The following is a 24,042-nucleotide window of genomic DNA, read 5'->3' as shown; positions in this document are numbered from 1 at the left end:
TGGAGCCAAAACCTCGAGGTCCCACTCCTTAGTGCACCCTCTGGGAAGAGCAGTCAGTCACTCCTGTCTCCCTGATCTCCATCCTCATTCCATGCTCACCCAGTCTGTGACCAAGTGTTTCTATCTCAGTCATATTACCTTGTTTTGACTCTCTAAACCCTACAAAGTCCTGCAGCGTGCACTCACACCACTCCTCCCAGGGTAGGAAGGGTAGTCCCAGTGTGGTTCTGCTGTTTGCTGGGCCCCTGGTCAGAGAGCAGTTGCCTGACCATATTGTTGTTCATGGTTTATGGCAACCCTGAGCTGAGAATCCACTCACTCCTGGGCTTGCTGATTTCAGCTGGCTTTCATGCTTCAATGCCTGGGAACTCTGCCTCACTCAGCCACCACCCTCTTCTCTCTGTGAGCCTGGGGATCCTGAGACCACACTGTCCCAACTAGGAATCCACCCTGCTTTGCCAATTGAGTACCTTTCAGGCAGGGACATCGCACACCAGGGCACACTTCTAAAATTTCTGATTGTGCACTGCGCTCTTAATCACTTTCCAATAGCTGGCTTATGGAAACTCTCTTCCCCTGAAGTTTAACTTCCCATATATCACCTAAGATTCACTTCTCCACACCTCCTACCTTGCAAAAAGTGGTTGCTTTTCTATTTGTAGTGTTGCAGCTATTCTTAGATCTCTGGTTGAGTTCATAGGTCTTCAGAATGATTTGATAACTATCTAGCTGAGTTCCTGGGACCAGAAGAAACCAAAGTCTCTTCTGAAGAAGATTTGATTTGATAACTATCTAGCTGAGTTCCTGGGGCCAGAAGAAACCAAAGTCTCCTCTGCCATCTTAGACTCCTCTATCTCATGTTTGCTTTTGTTTCCCTCACCTCCAGATACATGTCTAGTAAGAAGTTGCTATTGCCAATATCAAAGAGGTTGCTGCCTGTGTTCTACTCCACGATTTTGAGGTGTCCTTTCTCACATTTAGGTCTTTCGTCCATTTTAAATTTATTCTTGTGTATGATGTAAGAAAGTGGTCCACTTTCATTCTTCTGCATGTTGCTGTCCAGTTTCCCCAATATCATTTTTTGAAGAGACTGTCTTTTTTCCATTAGATATTTTCTCCTGCTTTGTTGAAGATTAGTTGAGCATAATGGTTGTGAGTCCATTCCTGGGTTCCTGTTCTGTTCCATTGATCTATGTGTCTATTTTTCTGCCAGCAAAAAACAAACAAACAAACAAACAAAAACACTTTCAATGCAAAGATGCAGACTTAAGACTTTTTAGTGATTCAGGGTAAACTATTACAAAGCCAGAATAATGAGGACATATGACAGCTTGAATTATGAAATATTTGAAAATGTAACTATACACATAATCATTTTCTATCCTTTTATTCTCAATTCAGTAGAGAGTATGCAGCTGGAGAAGACATATAAGCAGAAGAAACACCATCAGAAAAGCACTTTTCAAATATTTCTGTTCAAGAGTGTTGGATAAATTTCCAGAGTACAAAAGTGAAATCAAAGAGAATAGCTTAAACTCCATTCTGATAGTTCAGTAAGAACATAGTGAGACAGACTTAAACCACATCTCCGAGTTTAATTATTTATGGGTTTAATTATCAAAGGTAAATGTGTAGATTACAAAAATAATTGGAGAGTTGGAATCATAGTCCTGAATTCAAATTCTTTTCCCTGTTTTTGCCAAAATTACCTTGTCCAAATTAATCTGAGTATTAGTTAATTCATCATTAAGGAAACTATTAATAGCTACACGGTAAATTATTGGACAAATTTTAGATAAAATGTGTCAACTGCCCAACACCATGATTGACAGAGGGGAGATGTTGCAAAGTAAGAAACACACAAATCTGCCTCCCTAAATGTGAGACAGGAGACCTTGAGAATCCTAGAGGAGAACCCAGGCAGCAACCTCTTTGACAAAAGATTATTAAAAAGTTATCTGCTATCCGCAAGTATTAAGCAATCTGTTTCATTGTCTCTCAATACAGCAGGCAAGAATGTCTGAATTGTCCTAAGAGTATTCCTAAAATTTGGGGGAAGAAAATGTGTTTATTAGAGATTCAATGTGATAGAAGGAATGATCTCAGAAACACTTAACTGAGATGAGGGAAATTGTGATAGTAGATGTGTAAGCTTCAACTGTAAAATGTGAACTAGGCAAGCAAGGTAAAGAAAGGGAAAATAACTGTGTTCTAGAAATACAGTGCTGAGGTTTAATTATATTACAGTAAAACATCCAGTATAATACAGGATTTATATAGAAACCACCTCTACTTGTTGAGCTTCAACCTAAATAAGGCATGAAAGAAAAAAATGGGATCAAAATGCATGATGACCATGGCTCTCTTGAGAGGACTTAATACCATCTTTGAAAAATAATTGAATTGTTGTTACTCTCCATTCCCATCCTTAGAATTTACTAGAATCATTTTATTTTTCAAAGCAAGAAGAAAGTCAGGTAAGAATGCAGAAAAACATTCTCCTGGAGTGAGAATCAAAATTGACCATGTGAAAATGACCATATTGAAAGGCAGGGAAGACACTTGGATTGAATTATACCTGGAAAAGCTGTCCTTTTTAAAAATGAAAATCATCAAGTTAATGGCATTTTAATAGTTGCGAAACCATTTATGGTACTCATCGCACTTTACATATATAGTCTCATTTTATTTTCACAAGAAACTTATGAAGTAGTATTTTTTTAAAGGAAGTAGATACTATATTACCTATTTTGCTGATTTAAAAAAAAAACTGAAGCACAAAAAAGTTAAGTATCTTGCTAAAGTCACACAGCTAGTAAGCATTAAAATGGGGATTTAGAGGTAGCAGGCTCCAGAGGGTGCTTCTAAGAACTATATTTTATCTCAACTCAAATCACTCAAAACAAACTTTATGCTTTTTAACTGACCATAGAGTGGACCACAGTGAAAGACAGGCCATTGTTGGTGATTTAATCCTACTTTGCCCTATATCCATGGCCAAACACTAGAGAGAGGCGATCTAAGTCTATGGATATTGCTAAGTTTCACAAGTTCCTTTGTACATTAAAAATTGCATTTAAAATGAATATTATATTGTTTTCTGTTGCTGTTTCTCTCCAATAACATGTGTTCCTCACTATGTGTGTGTTTTAAGGAAAGTTATTAACCTCAGATAACCCATGTCATTAAAGAGTTATTATTAATCATGGGCATTCCCAGAAATGAAGGCTTTTTGGCAAGAAGTAGAGAGAACTGTTCCCAAAAAGAATATCTAATGTGTATCTGTGCTTCAGGTTGAATACAAATACGTTAAGACATGTGTAAGACATAAAAAGAATTTCCCCTCAGGGTTGCTGCTGTGAGAACACCCGATTAGCGCATAAATATGTATGCTGCACATGGAGGAGTGTACATCATTTACCTTAAACTTGTTTATTTACATTTCTTTAGTACCAAGGATAATCAGAGATTTAAATTCTCATTCTGATGGCATCAACTATCTGATAGAGTCACTTCATCCACTTCAAATTAATTTTAGAGGGTTTCTTTGTAACAGTTAATGACATTAAGAACAAACACAGAGATAATGCCCAATGAGGAAGTTATGTGAAAGTGATAAAAAAGATTGAATAATATTGGTCATACTCTGTTAAAGGATGTTTATATAATCCCCACAAAATAACTTCTCTTTTGTTACTTAAACCCATAGCCAACTCTTCCCCCTTTTCTTCATGTTACTGAGTCAAACTAACCTTATTCAACATAAATTATTGGCTCTGTTTCTAATTTTGAGAGACATCACTTACTTGGTTGATTTTAATCAAAGCCAAAGCCTTAAATTCAGAATGAAAAAAAAAAGCATATTTATAAAGTTATAAAGTTCTCAGGGATCTGTGCTTTCATCATTTATATTCACCTATTATATAGTTCCTATTAATATTTTTTTTTAATTCTTAAAAGATGTTTGGGAAATGCTTTCTCAGCCCATTCCTAACTGTCTTCCCTAGGCAGTAAGGACATTTAATCCTTTGGTTTGGCCAACTGGTGGAAGAAACTGGAAATCTTCACCCAATTTTAATTTACATGACAACAGGAAATTAGGTTTGTTAATCAGACCTATAATGGTGCTGGGCATACAGTAGGTGCTCAGTAAGAACCTGTTTAATGAATTACATGTGACAGAAGGATTAGATCCATTTTATATAATCCTAAGCAAATATAACTAGTGTGATAGATGTAATGTTTAGGAATGCATTCCTAAAAACCATCATCAGGTTACTTAAAGGTGAGAGGAGCTTCCTCAAAGAAGTTAAGAAGGAAGGGTTTTGGTTCTGTTTTTGTTTTTTTAAAGATTTTATTTATTCATTTGACAGAGAGAGACACAGGGAGAGTGGGAAAGGGAAAAGGCGGCTTCCCACTCAGCAGAAAGCCCGATGTGGGGCTGGATCCCAGGACCCTGGGGTCATGACCTGAGCCGAAGGCAGACACTTAATGATGAGCCACCCAGGCACCCCAGGAAGGAAGGGTTTTAAGAACAGGTTGGTCTAGAGTAGTGATACGATAAAGGGGACTTCAGCATTGGTAAGTGAAATGGATTAATAATAAGTTATATTTAACTATGAATTCTGAGAATCTACATATTCCTGGGTAAAGTCAAAAAAGGAGTCGTCATGTCCCTACCCCCATACTCACAAATACATTTGTATCTGCAACCAGTTTCAGAGGAAGCAGGTCTCTTTACCAGGACTTTATTCTCTAGAATCCCAGCTTTGCTTTATCTCTTCTGAGGCCCTCTGACAGAAAGGGAATAAATGGCTTAGGTCAATGTCTACCACCTGATTCCTTACAGGTCAAAGCCTGCTCAGGAGTTTCCTATGTTGAAAAGACTTTATAGAGGTGCCACTTGGAAAAGTGCTCCTTGGGTGCATGACAGGTAAAGGCTGGAGAATTCAAAGTGAGAGAGATGATTAGGGGCTATGTGACAGCTGTTGAGGGCTCCATCATGGGGAATCTTCAGGCTTATGTTAAAGAGTTCATATGACATTTAGCAGTTGATTCTTGTGAACGTGTCTCAGTGAGGAAATTACATACTGGTAGAGTTCCATATATCCTCTCTGTTACAGAACAGCTGTGTTTTAAATCAGTGTTATACAGTAGAGTTCCATGAAGCGTTAATTTGAGAAAGGGTTTTCAGCCTCTTCAAAATATTTCTTTCCCTTGCTCAGGCTAAACATGGTGGAGTCCTCCTTAACACTTTCTTTCACATTCTGCACCAATTCATCAGGAACATCTGTCAGCAAGGCCTTCAAAATATATTCTGAGTCCAATTATGTATTTTGATCTCCCCACTGTTAGCATCCTAGTCCAAGCCACCATCATCTCCCACCTGAACTTCTGCAGTGGTCCCCTAGCAAGCTTCCCTACTTTTACCCTTCATGCTATCTTCTCCCTCTACCACTGTCTGTTCTCTACAGAGTGATGCTTTTAAAAAGATCTCTCCATCCCACTGATCAAAACTCTGTAATGGTTTCCCTTCTCACTCAGGATAACATAAAAGGGTCCTTATAGTGGCTGGTTAGGTTATGAACTGTTATGTGACTCTCTCTGACCTTGGCTTCTCTCCTCTGCTTGCTCACTGCATCCAGGTCACATTGACCTACTCAGGCTTCTGTCCACATACCAAATCTGCTCCCACCTCAGGATACCCATACTTACTGCTCCCTTTGTTTATAGTACTTGTCCCTCAAACAAGTTTGCGTGACCCCATCTTCACTTGGTTGTGTCTGCTTAGATGTCATCTTTGCAGAGACATCTCTTCTGATCACCTTAATCCCACCTCACCCCCATATTTATTTATTTTTTTAAAGATTTTATTTATTTATTTGACAGAGATCACAAGTAGGCAGAGAGGCAGGCAGAGAGAGAGGAGGAAGCAGGCTCCCTGCTGAGCAGAGAGCCCGATGCGGGACTCGATCCCAGGACCCTGAGATCATGACCTGAGCCGAAGGCAGCGGCTTAACCCACTGAGCCACCCAGGCACCTCCCACCCCCATATTTATATATATATTTTGTGTTGTTCACTGTCTGTCTTCCTAACCAGGAGGCATGAGGGCAGAGAATGTATCTTTAGTCCTGCTATATCCCTATAACCTAAAATAGTGCCTGAAACAAGTAGATGCTGAATGAACATATGTTGACTGAATGAATTAAATCAAAGGTGTCTGACCAACAGTGTGTTTGGCAATCATAATAACCACAAAAATCTTTTTTCAGGCAGAAGATGTGGTCATTCTAATGCAATTTTTTAGTCATCCAGAAAATAAAAGATTTTGAAGAGCCTGGTGTGTTTTTGAAGGACACACAAAAACTATGGAAATGTTTTCCATATTTGTAAGAATTAAATTACCAAATGTTATTGTTCATGTAGTTGCTTTCACAGAGGTGGAGCTGATCTTGCCAATATTATAGCATGGGAAGAGGTTGCCTTTGGGTTTTTAGAAGATAGCAACCATGATTTTGAAGATAAGCTAAAAAGGGGAATAGATCTTATGCTGGATCTAGAAATCATAGGTCTAAAAAAAATTTTTTAAAGGAAGCTTTGGAAAGCCCATGAAATTATCACAAATATCCTAGAATGTCCTATATGCTTTTCTATTCTATTACATTATGTAAAGAGGATTTAATGGGATTAACATACCCATCCCCCTGCAATGTACAGACTTATTACACATTACAATAAAGGAGCAGGGTGCTATCTGATTTCTGCCCACACTCTGAAACTTTGCCCTTCTCCATTACCTGCCAAACCAGTAATCTCTACCTGATAGAGAACCCAATTTTGATGACTAACTCATACTTGAAATTCCCCCAGTTTCCCACCACTTTGCTAGTTCTTTATGCTGCCGTAGTCATTTACTATCACAGTTTTAGGATATGCTCTCATGGGCCTTTTGAACAAAACCAAGGGCATTTCTTGTCAGAGTCCTTTCATTTGTGTTCCTAGTCTTTTAAATTCTTATCAAGTCTAAAGCATCATGAAAGTACGTGTCATCGCTATTTAAATGACTGTATTACTGATTGATTGATTGTAATTTTTTTACTTAAGTACAGCTGACATACAATGTTACAGTAATTTCAGGTATACAGTATAGTGAGTCAGCTTCTCTATATGTCATGCTGTGCTTGCCACAAGTGTAGCTACCATCTGTCACCATGAAACACTGTTACAACAGTATCATTGACTATATTCCCAATGCAGGGTCTTTTATTCCCATGACTTACTCATTCCATAACTGGAAACCTGTATCTCCCACTCCCCTTAACCCATTTTGCCCCACCCCCTCCCCTCTGGCAAACTTCAGTTGGTTCTCTATATTTATAGGTCTGATTCTGATTATTATTTCTCGTTTATCCATTTGTTTTGTTTTTCAGATTCCACATATGAGTGAAATCATATGGTATTTGTCTTTCCCAGTCTGACTTATTTTATTTAGCATAATATTCTTTAGGTTCTTCCGTGATGTCCCAAGTGGCATTACCTCATTCTTTTTTATGACTGCAAAATATTCCATTATACATACACACACACATAAACACACACCATATCTCCCTTGTCCACTAATGATATATCTGATAAGAGTTTAAAAAATAAAATAGATAAAAAATTTATACAACTCAACATCAAAAAAAAAAAAAACCACACACCATTTGATTTAAAAATGGGCAGAGGAGCTGAATAGACATTCTTCCAAAGACATATGAATAGACACATGAAAGATGCTCAACATCATCACTAATCATCATGGAAATGCAAATCAAAACTATAATGAGATATCACCTTATGCCTGTCAGAGTGGCTAAAATCAAAAAGATAAGAAATAACAAGTGTTGCTAAGGATGTGTCAAAATGGAACCCACGTGCACTACTGGAAGAAATGTAAATTGGTGCTGACACTGTGGAAAAGAGTAGGGATATTCCTCAAATTAAAAATAGAAATACCATATGATCCAGTAATTCCACTACTGAATATTCATTCACCCAAAAAAAAAACCCTCTAATCAAAAAGGTATATGCACCCCTATGCTTATTTTAGCATTGCTTTCAATAGCCAAATTATGGAAGCAACCCATGTATCCATCATAGATGTCTGTATTATTTCAAATGCTGCAACAACACAATGAGGACAAAGGAGAGTTCCTCTCCTTTACTACCTGCAATCTGACAAGGTTTTGATTCACATTTTCTATCATTGGCAAGTCTTCCATAAAAAGAGATTTCCCTTCTGCTTCAATTTTTGAAACAGCTTCAGGAGAATAGGTGTTATTTCTTCTTTGAAAGTTTGGTAGAATTCCCCAGGGAATCCATCAGGTCCTGGGCTCTTGTTTTTTGGGAGGTACACTGTTGGTGGGAATGCAAGTTGGTACAGCCACTTTGGAGAACAGTGTGGAGATTCCTCAAGAAATTAAAAATAGAGCTTCCCTATGACCCTGCAATTGCACTACTGGGTATTTACCCCAAAGATACAGATATAGTGAAAAGAAGGGCCATCTGTACCCCAATGTTTATAGCAGCAATGGCCACGGTCGCCAGACTGTGGAAAGAACCAAGATGACCTTCAATGGACGAATGGATAAGGAAGATGTGGTCCATATATACTATGGAGTATTATGCCTCCATCAGAAAGGATGAATACCCAACTTTTGTATCAACATGGATGGGACTGGAAGAGATTATGCTGAGTGAAATAAGTCAAGCAGAGAGAGCCAATTATCATGCGGTTTCACTTATTTGTGGAGCATAACAAATAACATGGAGGACATGGGGAGATGGAGAGGAGAAGGGAGTTGAGGGAAATTGGAAGGGGAGGTGAACCATGAGAGACTATGGACACTGAAAAACAACCTGAGGGTTTTGAAGGTGGGGGGTGGGAGGTTGGGGGAGCCAGGTGGTGGGTATTAAGGAGGGCACGTATTGCATGGAGCACTGGGTGTGGTGCAAAGACAATGAATACTGTTACGCTGAAAAGAAATAAATTAAAAAAAAAAAGAGAGAGAGATTTCCCAAAAAGAACCTCACTACCATCAGCTGAACTAAATTAGACTGTTTAAGTCATTAACATGGTTTTCCAAAATCTCTTAAACTCTTCTTACTTCTCATCTTCTATCCAAAATGCATGAGTTGTTTTCTTTTATTGACTTTATCAATTTTTTATTAGCATGGTGGTGAAAAATACTATTCATTGGTTTTCTTTGACTTCCCAATAAATTCTGTGGTCATGTTCCTATTTAAAAAGGTGCTTTTATGATAATGAGAAGTTGTTCTAATTGCAAGCAAGGAATAAACAGGAGTAGGATGTATTTAACCACTATCACATGCTGGAGAACGCCCTTGACCTTCAAGGGCCCTGATCAGTCATCACATCTTCCAAGAAGTCTTTCCTGTATGCCTTTTTGTCCCTTTCCTAAACAACCTTTATTATTCAATCCTCCATGTTTACTTATCACTGTACTGGGTAAATCTGTTATTTTTCCTATGACACTGTATTGATATTATTATTTTATACCTTTCTACTCTACCATAATCTCCCTGAATACAAAGTATATTTGTTTTTAAATTCTTATATCCCCACTACTAGGAATATATTAGGTACATAATAAAAGTTTCTTAAGTAGAATTGAATTAAGTATAGCAAAAGGACATATAACAATCCTACTGACCAGATCATGCATCACGTGGGTCTGGGTATGTTCCAAATTCAGTACTAGCAGAGCTTTGTCTAAAAATACTTGACATTTTATATCAATAAACTAATTGTAATTATTATGGTAGTGTGATAATGTAACTTTGGGACCTTTAACTATGAACTCAATAGTCACATAGTAAGACTATGGGAGATAAAAAGTACTGGAAAAGCTTCTAGTCTATGTGGAGGTCAGAGAACTTAGATAATAACTGAGTTTACAAGGAATAGACCAAGCTTTGCTTCTGCATCAACAAATAAAATACTATAGTATAAATAATAGAGATATTTCATTTATGTAATATTTCTATTAGTTATTGTTAAATACCTATTACATATATATGTATGTGACCTGAAAAGCAGATTATAATTAGTAATTAGAGAAGCTGAGAATTAGTCTATCAATGTTAACACCAAGAGTAACACCAATGGTAAACCAACAAATAATTATTCAATAATAGCACAAATGCTTTATGTTAACACCAAGAGTAACACCAATGGTAAACCAACAAATAATTATTCAATAATAGCACAAATTCTTTCCAGTTATATAACTTTAGAGAATCAAGCACACACACATACACACACACACACACACACATACTGTAATATGAAGTTTAGAAATGGGAAAAGTAATGTCAATGTATTTCAGTAACGAACTGTTTCAAATCCCAATTTCATAACTGAATTAACTAAAACAGATTAAGGTTTAAAAAGAGACAGTGTAGGGTGACTGGGTGGCTCAGTTGGTTAAGAGACTGCCTTCGGCTCAGGTCATGATCCCAGAGTCCCGGGATCGAGTCCCTCATCGGGCTCCCTGCTTAGCAAGGAGTCTGCTTCTCCCTCTGACCTTCTCCCCTCTCATGCTCTCTCTCTGTCTCTCTGTCCAATAAATAAATAAAATCTTTAAGAAGAGACAGTGTACTGTACCAAAACACACGCTGCAAAGTGTCTCAAATTAATGACTTAAGTTATGTCAAGCAAAATGACAGGCAGAATATAAATCCCAATTATGAAATTAAAAATTAATTCTTTTGCCATCTGACTCTTTTAATTATTCCATCTCAATAATGTCCAGTAGCTGTGTTTGGTGATTAAGGAAGTTTTACTCTAGCTTGGGGATATCTCTTACCTTAAAAGTGCCCTCTTGTGACTGGTACAGTCCACCTGAACCATATATGCTTACATATATTTCTTTTTTTAAAAAAAGATTTTATGAATTTATTTTGATAGAGAAGGAGAGAGAGAGCACAAGCAGGGGGAGCTGCAGGCAAAGGGAGAGGGAGAAGCAGGCTCCCCACTGGGTGACATGGAACTCAGTCCTAGGACCCTGAGATCATGGAACGCAATCCTAGGACCCTGAGATCATGACCTGAGCCAAAGGCAGATGCTTAACCAACTGAGCTACCTAGATGTCCCCGCTTACATATATTTCAATTTAACTCTTTAAGAGGATACAAATGGATTAACTTTGAGAATTCTGGAATAAGAATAACCTAGATACAAATAGACTATCTTCATTTTTTACGATTTAACATAAAAAACACACATGCCATTTAATGTGCAGAAATATAATAAAGGGGGCCTACTTCCTTCTGCATATTTCTGCTTAAACTATGCTACTTAGAACTGCAATTTATCTGCTATAAAAGTCTCTATTTTAAGAAAAGTTCTGTAAAAGCAACTGGGGAAAAGCAACTCAATTTCAATTGCTTAAATAAACTTCCTAAAAGTTCAAGACTGAACTCTCTGAGAAGTTTCATATGTCTAATAGCCATCTTTTATACAATAATCTTAGAGCTAAGTACAACTAGTTATTGAGAGGAGGCAAGCTTTCTCACCTATTTATTTAGGTATGACTACAGTGCTTATCATCAAAGAAACTGCCTTTAAAAGAAGACGTAACTCTGAGACTTAATTGTTAATTCTACACAAGTGACATGTTGTAGGGGGGCTGTATGAGAGGTTATGTTTATTCTCTTCATCAGGCCATTTGCGAGGCTGTCTGCAGAGAAAGGTGTAAGATTGAACTTTTTAATGTACATCGTTTCGGTCTGGGATAATGTACTTAGTCTGCTGTATATACCGGAGTTAAGTCATAAGAATGAAATAGCTGGTCTCTGGAGTGGAGAAACTCCCAGGGAGCTCTTTTAGAGCCATTATCTGTTTGCTACAAACTCGTGAGTCTTGTGAAGGTGAGCTTGGCTGGTTTTCAAAGCTAGATGTTTTGCGGACTCCTCTCTCAAGTTTGAAAAGTTAGGATGCTCAATGTGGGATTCAAACCATTTGCTCCTCAGGAAAAAGCTCCAGGTTTTGCATTCCTTCCCAGTTGTGGGTCGCCGTGCCAGGGTTGGGGTTTATCACGAGATTATATCTCAGCTTCTCCTACCCACTTCCACGAGGTTTCCTTCTCACTTTCTGAAGTGCCGTAGTCACTCAAGTAGTTTTCAGGTTTTTTCAGAGTCCATTGTTCCATATGTAGCTGTAGGTTGTGTGTGTCAGTGAGAGATGAGCTCAGGACCCTCCTGGGTCGCCATCTTGAACTGGAACCAACAGTTGCATCTCAGAATTCTTTAGCTTTTGTATGCAAATGATTATTCGGATCTAGGATCTGGACTGTGTTCCTAACATTCAGCTTTCATATATTCAAAGAATAGCAACATTTATGTCAGGAGTAAAAAATCTTCTTTACCATGATGCAATGTTATCATGACTTACTGTGTGTCTATAACCCCACAAATTTGACAGAATTTTATTCTTGTCATTTTTTGCATCTTGAAGGGCTCAGATAAAAACAACCAAATTGCCAAAACTTAGGAAAAAAAGGAAGTGAGAAAAAAATGTGACAACCAAAATATCCACAAACTAAATAATCAAGAATACTTAATACCACAGATTTTGTATATGGAGACTTCAATTAGGGTGAAGAAGGAGGTATTGTATATGGGGATACTAATAAATTTTTGTTTGTTCTGGGCTGTGTAGTGCCAACCTTAACAGCTACTTTTATTAGAGTCATGCAAACATTTGTCAGTGACACCACTGAAATAAAATAAGTCAAAGAGAAAAAGGCATTAAATGGGTACTTTCCATTTGGCTCAGACCCAAGTGTAAGGATAGCACGTTGGTCGTTATTAACACCATTGATGTCTGAATTGAAATCACTGTCTTTTCCTTTAATCTTTCTCATCGTGCCGCCAGGAGGCACAATCATTTATCTGAACATCAAAACGAGGGAGCCATTAATCCTTTCCTTGTCCCACAACTACTTAATCAGCCAACAAAAGTCAAGAATTGCAGCTAAATCGATCTCTTCTCCACCCCACTGCTTCAGCCTTGGCTCAGGTCCTCACCATCCTCACCATCTTTCTCCTGGACCTTCAAAATAACCTTTAAATTGGTCTTCCTGTCTGCACTCCTGCTCTAATCCTCATCCTGTGATTATCCTAAATTCTCAGTCTGATTACAGCTTTTATTGGCTCCCCGTCTTCTGCAGAGTCAATTTCAAACTTTTTACTTTGGGTTATGGGACTCCTCATGACCCAATCAGTCCACCAGCCTTAGCATATCCTCTTTCTAGTACAGTAGTGCTGAGAAAGAATGCAATCATGCACATACTTTGGAGACCACAAATTCCTTAAGGGCAAAAGCAGTATTTTATATTTTCACTCCCAGTACTAATTACAGTAGCACCCCCCACACTCCCTATTTATTAGAGACATGACTTTCTGTGGTTTCAGTTGCCTATGGTCTACCTGAAGCAGATGATCCTCCTTCTGACTTGTCAGAAGGTAGTAGTAGCTTAATGCTAGTCACAGTGCTTATATCATTCATTTTTTTCATCTCGCATCATCACAAGAAGAAGAATGAGCATGGTGCAGTAAGATGTTTTGAGAGAAATCATATATACATAACTTTTATTACAGTATATTGTTATAATTGCTCTATTTTATTATTATTGTCAATCTCTTACTATACCTTATTTATAAATCAAACTTTATCATACATATGTATGTATAAGAAAAAAAAAGGGTTTGGCACTATTCACAATTCCAGGCATCCACTGGGGATTTCAGAACATATTCCAAGGGAATAAAAGGGGACTACTATATTAGTAATGAATACCATTTCACATCCTTAGCACCCCCCCCTTTTTTTGCATATGTTAATTTTTTTCTTTTCTTTTTTCCTTTTTTATGCCTGGAGAACTTTTAACACTCAAAGTTTAATCATGTCACCTGATAAAACATCCTGACACAGATCCCAAAAAGTTAATTGCTTTCTATTCTTGCATCAAGTTTTATTTTGGCACATTTCACACTATTTATTAATTACTTGATTCTACATCTGTATCCTCTTATAAAAGAGTGAGTTTCCAATAAGCAAAAAGTATATCTTAAAATCTTTGTGTCTCTAAGCATCTAGAACTGCTCCTGAAACATTGTTGTAGTGTGGTAGGTACCATCCTAAGAATGCTATTATCTCATTTAATGAATAAAGTTTACAATAAATATTGTTAAATAAGATTAAAAATATAAAAACATAAAATATCTTTCTTGAATGATATTAAACACTGAATGTTATTCTGCCATTTGGAAAATAAAGTTAATAAATTTTGATTAATAAATAATCAAAAGATTGATAATCTTAATAACAAGATATTTTGAGTGGGGAGGTAGTACGTGAGTAGGGATAGGTAAAAGTCAAATGGAAATAGTCTTCTTCGGGACTGTACTTATCAAGTACAATTCACAATTTCTGATTTCATTGGGAGTGCTACTAAAATACAAAGAACCATAATCAGGTCTTCAAAAGTAATGTTGCTACTTTTAAAAGAAATCATTAAGAAATTCTTAAGGTCATTAAAAAAGTATTCATGTAAAGGTTTTTTTAAATTTTTAATCAAGTAGAATTGATGAGATTATTGTATAATTCTGTTGCTAGAAACTCCCTTATTAAAATATGAAAATGTTATTTATAAATTACCTTTTTAATAACTTAATCTTTGTGTTTCACCATTCAAATATCAAATTGCTAATATGTCAGACAAAATGCCATAAGAAGATATTCTTACTTGAATGTCAGTATCAGTAGAACTTTAACCAAAATTTGTACTGTGATTGGGCTATTGGAAAAGTGTATAGGGCGCCTGGGTGGCTCAGTGGGTTAAGCCGCTGCCTTCGGCTCAGGTCATGATCTCAGGGTCCTGGGATCGAGTCCCGCATCAAGCTCTCTGCTCAGCTCTCTCTCTCTCTGCCTGCCTCCCTGTCTACTGTGATCTCTCTCTGTCAAATAAATAAATAAAATCTTTAATTAAAAAAAGTGTATACAAATCAAATCCTTGTGTTCTTTTCAAGATCTAAGTATCCTATTATTAGTTAGCAGTATAAACTATTTTTTTAGAGGAATGTATTAAGTGGACATAAAGTGGAATCATAATGACTTTCTTATTGTTTTATTATTGTTTCTATTATCACAGACCACTTGAATTTTCAGAAGCTGATTACCCACGAGTTGAATATCAAAGAAGACAGCATTTTTGGGATCCTATACGTCTAGCTCTTTTCACTTTGGCAATTGTAGCAATCATAGGAATTGCAATTGGTATTGTCACGCATTTTGTTGTTGAGGGTAAGTATCCAGGTCACATTTCTATTGCCTAATGCTAAGTGCTCTGTGACTTAATATCTTGAAATTCTCTCGTATAAAAAATACTATTTGCATGATATTAAAATTTTAATTACTAATCTCTTATTGATGTTAAATTATTGTTTGCTCCAGTATTGAGTTCAGTGTTACATATTTCTAGCCAGTGAGACTTGCAACAAACATTATTACATAGATAGACACATCTAAAAGCGATATAGTTTTGGGGTACCTGGGTGGCTCTGTCAGTTAAGCATCTACCTTCAGTTTAGGTCATGACTCTAGGATCAAGATCACTCTTCAGCTGGGATTCTGCTTCTCCCTCTCCTCCTTCTTCCCCCACCCCTACTAGTTCTCTCTCTCTCTCTCTCTCTCTCCTCTCTTGCCCTCTCTCTCAAATAAATAAAAATTTTTTAAAGTGATAAAACTTTAAAATGAGAAAGAAGAGTGAAAAGCTTAATCTTTAAAGACAAATCACACCATGTACCAAGTTTCATATTTTTTTTCCTAAACCAATATAAGGCAACTGCTTAAGCTATAGCCAATCAAATAATTTCCTTGCTTTGCTTCTGCATCTTCTCTATACAAACCTCCCCTCACTCCTGTTGGTGGAGGGCTCCTGATCACTTTTGGTTTGGTGTTGCCCAACTGGAATTACTATTTGTTCACATTTACTCTTGAAAATGTGAATGTGCCCCAGTTGATTTTTTTTTTTTGAAGATTTTATTTATTTGAGAGAGAGACAGAGAGGGTGAGCAGAGGGAGAAGGACAAGTGAACTCCCCACTGAGCAGGGAGCCTGATCCCAGAACCCTGAGATCGTGACCTGAGCTGAAAAAGCAGGTGCTTAACCAACTGAGCCACCCAGGTACACCAACCTAATTGATCTTTTAACATCAACAAATAATTGATGGTTGAGGATATCTCTGCTAGGCTCACCCAGAAGTGGTTATTTACATGTCCCGAGCAAGGATAGAACAGTGGGTGGCTAAGGATAGCAGTAGAAATAAAGAGTTCTCCAAGGTCACTGAAAAAGTGTGGCCAGGGAGGAAGAAAGTTAGAATATGGGTCCACAAGGCCTAAAATGGGGTTTCAGGGAATATGATTAAGGCTGAAAAACAATCAAGATTTTAAAAAAAGAAAAGTAAAAAGACCCTTAAAAAGGTAGCTATTACATATTACAACTGTTGTCCTTGACAACGGAAGTTTCAGTGGTATGTCAAGAGTGGACTGCTGAGAATTAAGACGTGAATAGGCAAAAAGTGAAAACAATGAATACTAATATTTATTAGCAGCATAGAGAAAACTGATAGCCTGTTCAATGTATCTTCATAACACAGCTTACCTAAAATAAATCTATGTTACAGTTCTTTGAGGAAATTGATAATTTTTACATGACTTTCAGCAATTGCTTTCAATATTTATTTTTCATTTTGCATGTCCAATTGTATAAAAATTTTGATATGCATAAACACTGTAAAAAATATTCTAAAGTGTACTTGGAGGCCTGAATTTTCTATTTTAGCTGGATACAATGATACAATTACAAAATGTTTGAAAAATGTCCATAATAACTTTTGTACCAAGAAGAAATAAACCTATTTCCTGGGGTTGGGAAACTAGAAACTGATTATATTTAAGCATGGATCTTTTATTTATTTATTTATTTATTTATTTATTTATCTTTTATTTATGTTTGCCTTTCAGATGATAAGTCATTCTATTACCTTGCCTCTTTTAAAATCACAAATATAAAGTACAAAGAAAATTATGGAATGAAAAGCTCAAGAGAGTTTATAGAAAGGAGTCATCAGATTGAGAGAATGGTAAGCCTAATAGAAATTTTAAAAGTTCACGTGTTTTTCTGTTTCACTTTCAGTGTGGTTGCTATAAGAACTTAGTTTCCATGCCTCAAACTCTTCTTGTGCAAAATGTAGATAATATCTAAGCCATACGGTTGTGAGGATTAAATAACTTAATATATGTAAAATATTTAGAATAATGTTACATACCATTAAACATATGTAGATTAGAGTAGGCTACTAATTAGCAACCAAGAAAAGTGTTGGTTGAAACAGATGTACTTCCTATTTTTAATTCTTGATTTTCTGTTCTGGTTCATTTTCCTTCAACTTTTTTAACATAAGAACATATGATTTCCATGTTTGCCTTATCATTTTCTTACTTATGTTTTAAAAAGCATGTAAAGCATCACATACAAAATATGCACCTGTAATTTTTTCTTTGAAAGAGAAATAGATTGGGGCAGGGAGGGGCAGAGGGAGAGGGAGAGAGATTCATAAGCAGGCTCCAGGCCCAGTGTGGAGTCCAGTGCAGACTGGATCTCATGACCCTGAAATCACGACCTGAGCCAAAATCAAGATAAAGACGATTAACCACATAAGAAACCCAGGTGCCCGCATCTAAAACTTTTAATGTCAATCTCAAATCTACTTATGCCACTCATGGTTTCCCTTGAAAACTGTGCATTTATCAAGGCATTTCTAATTTTCAAAGTATATTAGCAAACTAAATCTTTACCTATCATAGCAGAAAGTCAAATAGAATAGTCTTCCATTTTTGTCCCATGAGAACCATGTCTGTGGAGACCGTAGATTTGTTTAGCAAAACCCAGTATATTAGCTTAGAGTGTACTCCTTAAAGCTTCCGAGAGTTATTCTGGAACAATGAAGGAATAGCTCTATAGAAAGAAGACTAAATTAGTATAATTATTTATTAGCTTAATTAAAAGATGACTTTAGCACTTCAACCCTTCACTCACTGTACTTTCCTTTCTTTGACTTATTAACAATGTAGGAAAGTACTTCATTTTATTTTTTTAATCTTCATATGGATTGATTCTAAATATTGAAAAGCAATGAATAGTATTTTCATTTCCATAGCTATTTAAGTAGTGCTTGTCCTTTAACAAAAACAGTGTTTTTTACAATAGTGTTGCCACACGAGAGTGTTCCCAAAAGCAGTTTTGAATAAAACTCGCTCATTTATTTTAAGTCCTCTGTTATTTTACTATATCCTCAGATATGTCCAAAGTCTTACTGTTTCTTTAATTCTTTCTCAAAACTTTTTGCTTTCAGCTTCAATTTGAACTGGTTGCTTTCTAGGTCCCCTTCAGAGAGGTAACCCGGGTCCAAACAGGATTGCTGTAGTGTGTGTGAGCCATTGCTTCCTGCATCTCATATTTTCCTTGATAATGGTGGGTTATGTCCTCAAGCACCTTCCTAAAGAAAAAGTGCATGGGAGAGAACATTTATTAATTATTTTATGTTGAATAAATCTTTTATTCTACAGTCCACTCAAGTGACAGTTAGAATGTAAACCTTTAAATTGAAAATCATTTTCCCTCAGACCACCTGAGGCCTTGGTTCATTTTTATTACTCATTATATTTATTACTCATTATATGAGAAGTTGTGTTTCTTTTTAAGTAATCTCTTCTTTCTCTAGAAACTTTTGTACTCTCCTTTTTGTTTTCTGAAATTTTGTAATGATGTGTCTTGGTATTTGGTATTTTTTCTTTCATTCATTTTTGTTGGGATATCACTATACTTTAGAAAGAGCATAAAACATTTTAAGGTGAATATCCAAGAACCCACCACCAAATTTCAGAAATAGAAACTTACCAGTACCTAGGAAACTGCTATATGTTCTTTTTCCTCTCTTCTTCATAGTTAAAAACTGTTTTGAGTTTGGATTTAATCATACTGTGGTTTTAACACAGGGTATGAATACTCAAATAGCGTATTATATAATTTTGCCTCATTTGAAATTTATGTAAATATAATCATATTATTTCTTTCTGTGACTTCATTATTTCACTCAACATTATTTCTTTGAGGTTTTCCCATTTTGATGCATGTAACTATAGCTACATCATTTATTTTCACTTCTGTGTAGTATGTCCTAGAAAGAATATACTACTATTTATTAATTCATTCTAAGGTGGACAAATATTTCAGCTATTTTCACTTTTATAATTATGATAATGCAGCTAATTAACATCCTTGCAGATTAGTGCATGCACTCCTATGCATGTGCAAGAGCCTTCCCAGGTCATAAGCCAAGCGGATGATTTGCTGGGTCATAGGTTTTGCTCAGACTCAATTTTAGCAGATTCTGATCAATGGTTTTCCAGGGGGTTTGTAGACATTTGCATCACCACCAGCAGGGAATGAATTCATGTTGCCCTACCTTCTCATCAAAATCTTCTACAAAATTGACTTTTGCCAAACTGGTTGGTATGTATACATGTATGTATGTACATATGTACAGTAGTGACTCATTGTGAATTTAATTTGCATTTTCCCTATTATTAATAATGTTCATCAGTGGTTATCAACCATTTGTCCTTTATAGATAGGTACTCATTATTTTTTGCCTATTTCTTTTTTTTCTTTATCTTTTTACTGAACATACACTGTAATATGTCCATTTCCTCTTATAATTTTGTCTTTTAATTTATTCTCAGAAACATTTTTTGGGAAAAAGAGAAAGATTTTTTGGGAAATGAATGCTTCCTTTTGAGAAATGAATCTTTTTCCATTTTGTGGCTTGGCTTTTCATTTTCTTTATAATACATTTTAATGAACAGTGTTCTGAATTTTAGTATAGTTATATACATCATTCTTTTCTTTTATTATTAGTGTACTTTGTGTTTGTGTAAGAAATCCTTTCTGACCCTGATATCACTGTCTTAAAAAAACCATTTTTCCTTTTTGCATTTAAGTCTTCTTTATTCTACATAGACTTGATATTTGCATATGTGTTTGACTTAAGGATTTAATTTCATTTTTCCCCCTTATATGAATAAGCATTTCTCTTAGCACCACTGGTTGAACAATCAGTCTTTTCTTGCCTGATCTGCCATGCCATTTCTGCCACAAGTCAAGTTTCCATGTGTGAATCAGGATGTTGCTCTGCTCTCTAATCTGCTCTGTTGATCAGCTTTTTTTCCACTGTGTCAATACTACAATGTTTTATCCTCCATAGTTTGACAATAAGTGTAGATACCTGTTGTATTAGTTTCCTAGTGTTGTTGTACCAAATTGCCATAAACTAGTGGCTGAAAACAATAGAAATTTATTCTCTCACAGTTATGGAAACCAGAAATATGAAAGCAAAGTATCAACAGTGCTGGCTCCCTTGGAAGGCACTAGGGAAGAACCCTTCATTGCCTCTTTCAGCTTCTGGTAACTTCAGGCATTCCCTGGCACATAGCTACATAGCTGCAGTCTCTGTCTCCATCCTGACCTTCGTGTTTCTCCAGTCCAGTAAGGACATTGGATTATGAGATTAGTATCATTAGATTCAGGATGTTGCCGGACAGCCCACATTGTTGTTTTCTTGAGATCCTTAACATAGAATCTGCAAAGACTCTGTCCGATAAGGTCACATCCACATGTTCCAGATAGATGTATCTCTTTAGGGGGCCACCCTTCAACCTAGTTCACCTGAATTTATCACCATCTTCTCCAGGTATGTCTTGGTTATTTTTGGCCCTTTTCTTTTCCATATCAAGGAATATATATACACACACACATACATGCATGCCTTCATATTGGGATTTTTATTTAGCATGCTTCAAATCTAGAGGTCTAGAGAAATAATTAACATCATCATTTATTTATACATATTTACTGTATTTCACTAAAACTTTAAAATATTTTCCTTAAAGGCCTTGTTCATCTTTGGTTAAATGTAATATTAGAGGCTCTTTTTTATCATTGTTAATCAGTGTCTTTTTAAAGAACATTTTCTTACTGGTTTTTATTGGTGTATAGAAATATTACTGGCTTTTATAATCTCTTTTCATGCCCCTTCTCTTTTGTATTTGGTATTTCTAAGTGCTGAGTCTCTCCTAAAGTTTTTAGAGCAGATAGACTTTCTTCTAGGCTGTGTTTCTGTGACTCACAGTCTAGTCCAGGGGTTCTCAGTCAGGAGACAGCAGTCTCTTAACATCCTTTTTCATCTCTATGGTATCAGTTGTAATGTCTCCTCTTTTATTCTTGACTTTATTTGCATCTTCTCTCTTTTTTCCTTAGTCTAACTAAAGATTTGTCAATTTTGTTTACCTTCTCCAAAAGCCAACTCCTAGTTTCATTGATCTTTTCTATTATTTTTCTAGTCCCTATTCCATTTACTTCTGTTCTGGTCTGTTATTTCCTTCCTTCTGGTAGCTTTGGACTTAGTTTTTAGGGTTTTTTCTTTTTTTCTAGTTTCCTAAGGTATGAAGTTAGGTTGTTTATTTGAGATTTTCTTTTTTCTCTTTTTTATTAAAAGATTATTTATTTGAGAGCGAGAGACAGAGATAGCTAGTGAGAGAGAGCATGAGCCTGGGAGAGGGGGCAGGGAGAGGGACAAGCAGGTTTACCACTCACTGAGCAGGGAGCCTGGGAGGGAGCAGGGATCATGACCTGAGCCAAAGGCAGAGGCTTAACCAACTGAGCCACCCAGGTACCTGATCTTTCTTTTTTCTTAATATAGGTGTTTATCACTATAAACTTCCCTGTTAGAACTATTTTTTCTGCATTGCTCAAGTTTTTGGTATGTTGTATACCCACATTCACTTATCTCAAGATTTTTTGCCTTTTTTTTTTAATTTTTGCTTTTGATTTCTTCTTTGAATTATTGGTTATTCAGGGATGTGCTGTTTTATTTCCACATTTGTGTATTTTCTTATTTTTCTGTTGTTTTTGATTTCCAGTTTTGTACCATTGTGGTCAGAAAAGATAACTGATAAAACTTGAATCTTCTTAAATTTATTGAGACTTATTTTGTGGCCTAACATATGATCTAGCTTAGAGAATGTTCTATGCACACTTGAGAGAAAAATGTGTATTCAGCTGCTCTTGGGTAGAATGTTCTATTCATGTATGCTAGGGCCACTTGGTTTATAGCATTGTTCAAGTTCACTGTTTCTGCATTAATTTTCTGACTAGATGATCTATTCATTGTTTCAAGTGGTGTACTGAAATTCTCTACTAGCATCTTATTGCTATTTCTCCCCACATTTCTGTTAATATTTGTTTTATATATTTAGGTGCTCCAATGTGAGGTTCAGCAACAATTTTTTACAGATAGTTGTTTTCTCTAGTGTCATTCTCTTCCTCAAGGCCCATCTGAAATCTCAGAGCCAGATGTGTGGGAGTGTTTGCCACAGAATGGTTTTGTTTGAATAATGGATTTATTTTTAATATGTGTTCTATTGTTCTCAGCAGAGTTAAAAAATGCCTAATATAGTAATTAAAATAAGATAACAATTATTTTTTTAAACTAGGAGTTATTACTTTCATTATGTTAAAATCAATGAGTGAAGTATGACTATTTAATTCAAAGCAATACAGCAAGGAATTACTGAGAACCTATTCTAAAACTATCACTGAGCTAGATGTCATTTTAACAGACTGATCCTTACTTTCCCCTTGGAGACATTAGGTAATTAGTGCACTCCTGGTAGGATTCCCCACCTGGGGGACAGTGCTCTGAAAACTTTTTTTTTTAATTTAAAAATAAATATAAATAGAAGTTCTAATATTTTTTACATCCTCAATGAATCATTAGCATCATTTTGAAAATCAATGCTCAGAATAATACAAAAGGTTAATACTAAATTACGTCATAGAGGTAATTGCACCCAGACGTGAGAGGGCTGGGCTGTTTCTATTACACCAACAAGGGCTGTCCAGGCAAGGTGAAGCACAAGCTCCCAGACATCAATAAGTAAGATGCTCGAGTCAGACAAGGGCAGGCCTCTGGAGAAGTGTTGGTGTGAGCTGTTACCAATCAACTCTTGTAGAAGCTGGAGCATTTGTGCACTTGCCCAGTAAATGCCGTTTTACCAAACAAATATTTGCTACAATTCCTCTTTCACCACAATTCATCAACTATATGTGAATTCAGCTTCTTAATAAATTTCTTAAGAGGAAAAAAAATCATTTGCTTGTGATTAGAGACAATATAATTCCTATTGGCCTAGGCCTCCAGATCATCCGAGACATGATCCTGATTTTGCTTCTTTTTCTTCTATTGCTCTGTAAATTTCCATAATAAATGGGACAGTTTGGGTAGAAAATAGCAGAAACCCAATGAACAAGTCAAAGAGGAAGGAAGGAAGAGAGGAAGGGAAGGAGGAGAGATGATGGGAAAATCTAGAGATTCATTTGACTTCAGGTATGGTGGGATTCAGAGGCTCAAACTATGTCTTCAGGCTTTCTCCACGTGGCAGATGATACAGCTTACATCTACTCTATATTCACATGTTTCCAGGTATTAAATGAAAAAGATAAAGACAATTTTCCATAATAGTCCTTGGAGGAAAATTTGAAGAACCAATCTAGTTGGCCAAAGTTGGAATACCTCCTCAATCCTACACTAATCAGTGTGACCAAGAGAATAAATCTATGTCACCTTTGTGGTAGATGGGAAAAGGGGCAAGTTTAGCTCTATCTGGGCCATATGGAATGAGTTCCCTGTAGGAAAGAATGGTTCTCTTAGCAGGAAAAAAAAAAAGAGGGGGAGGAGTACCGATGAATATACAATAACTCTAATTCTAAAATTTTGATCTCTAACCCAGGTATCGCTAAACCCCAGACTTGTGCATTCAGTGGTCTACTTGACATTTCCCACTTGGATCTCTCA

At 36.3% G+C, this 24,042-nt stretch overlaps 1 protein-coding gene across 1 annotated transcript in view; it reads left to right on the top strand.

The window, feature by feature from the left end:
- Positions 1–24,042, top strand: part of TMPRSS11F (transmembrane serine protease 11F) — a 73,578-nt gene that overhangs the window by 25,622 nt on the left and 23,914 nt on the right. The window contains exons 2-3 of the mRNA XM_080796898.1: positions 15,220–15,371; positions 17,093–17,211. Coding sequence (XP_080653024.1) covers positions 15,220–15,371; positions 17,093–17,211 — 271 coding nt within the window. The remainder of the gene's footprint in view (positions 1–15,219; positions 15,372–17,092; positions 17,212–24,042) is intronic.

This window comes from Martes martes (genome assembly GCF_963455335.1).
Source record: "Martes martes genome assembly, chromosome: 2".
NCBI lineage: Eukaryota > Metazoa > Chordata > Mammalia > Carnivora > Mustelidae > Martes > Martes martes.
Note: the sequence above shows the minus strand (reverse complement) of the source record. Positions and strands in the feature narration are given on the sequence as shown.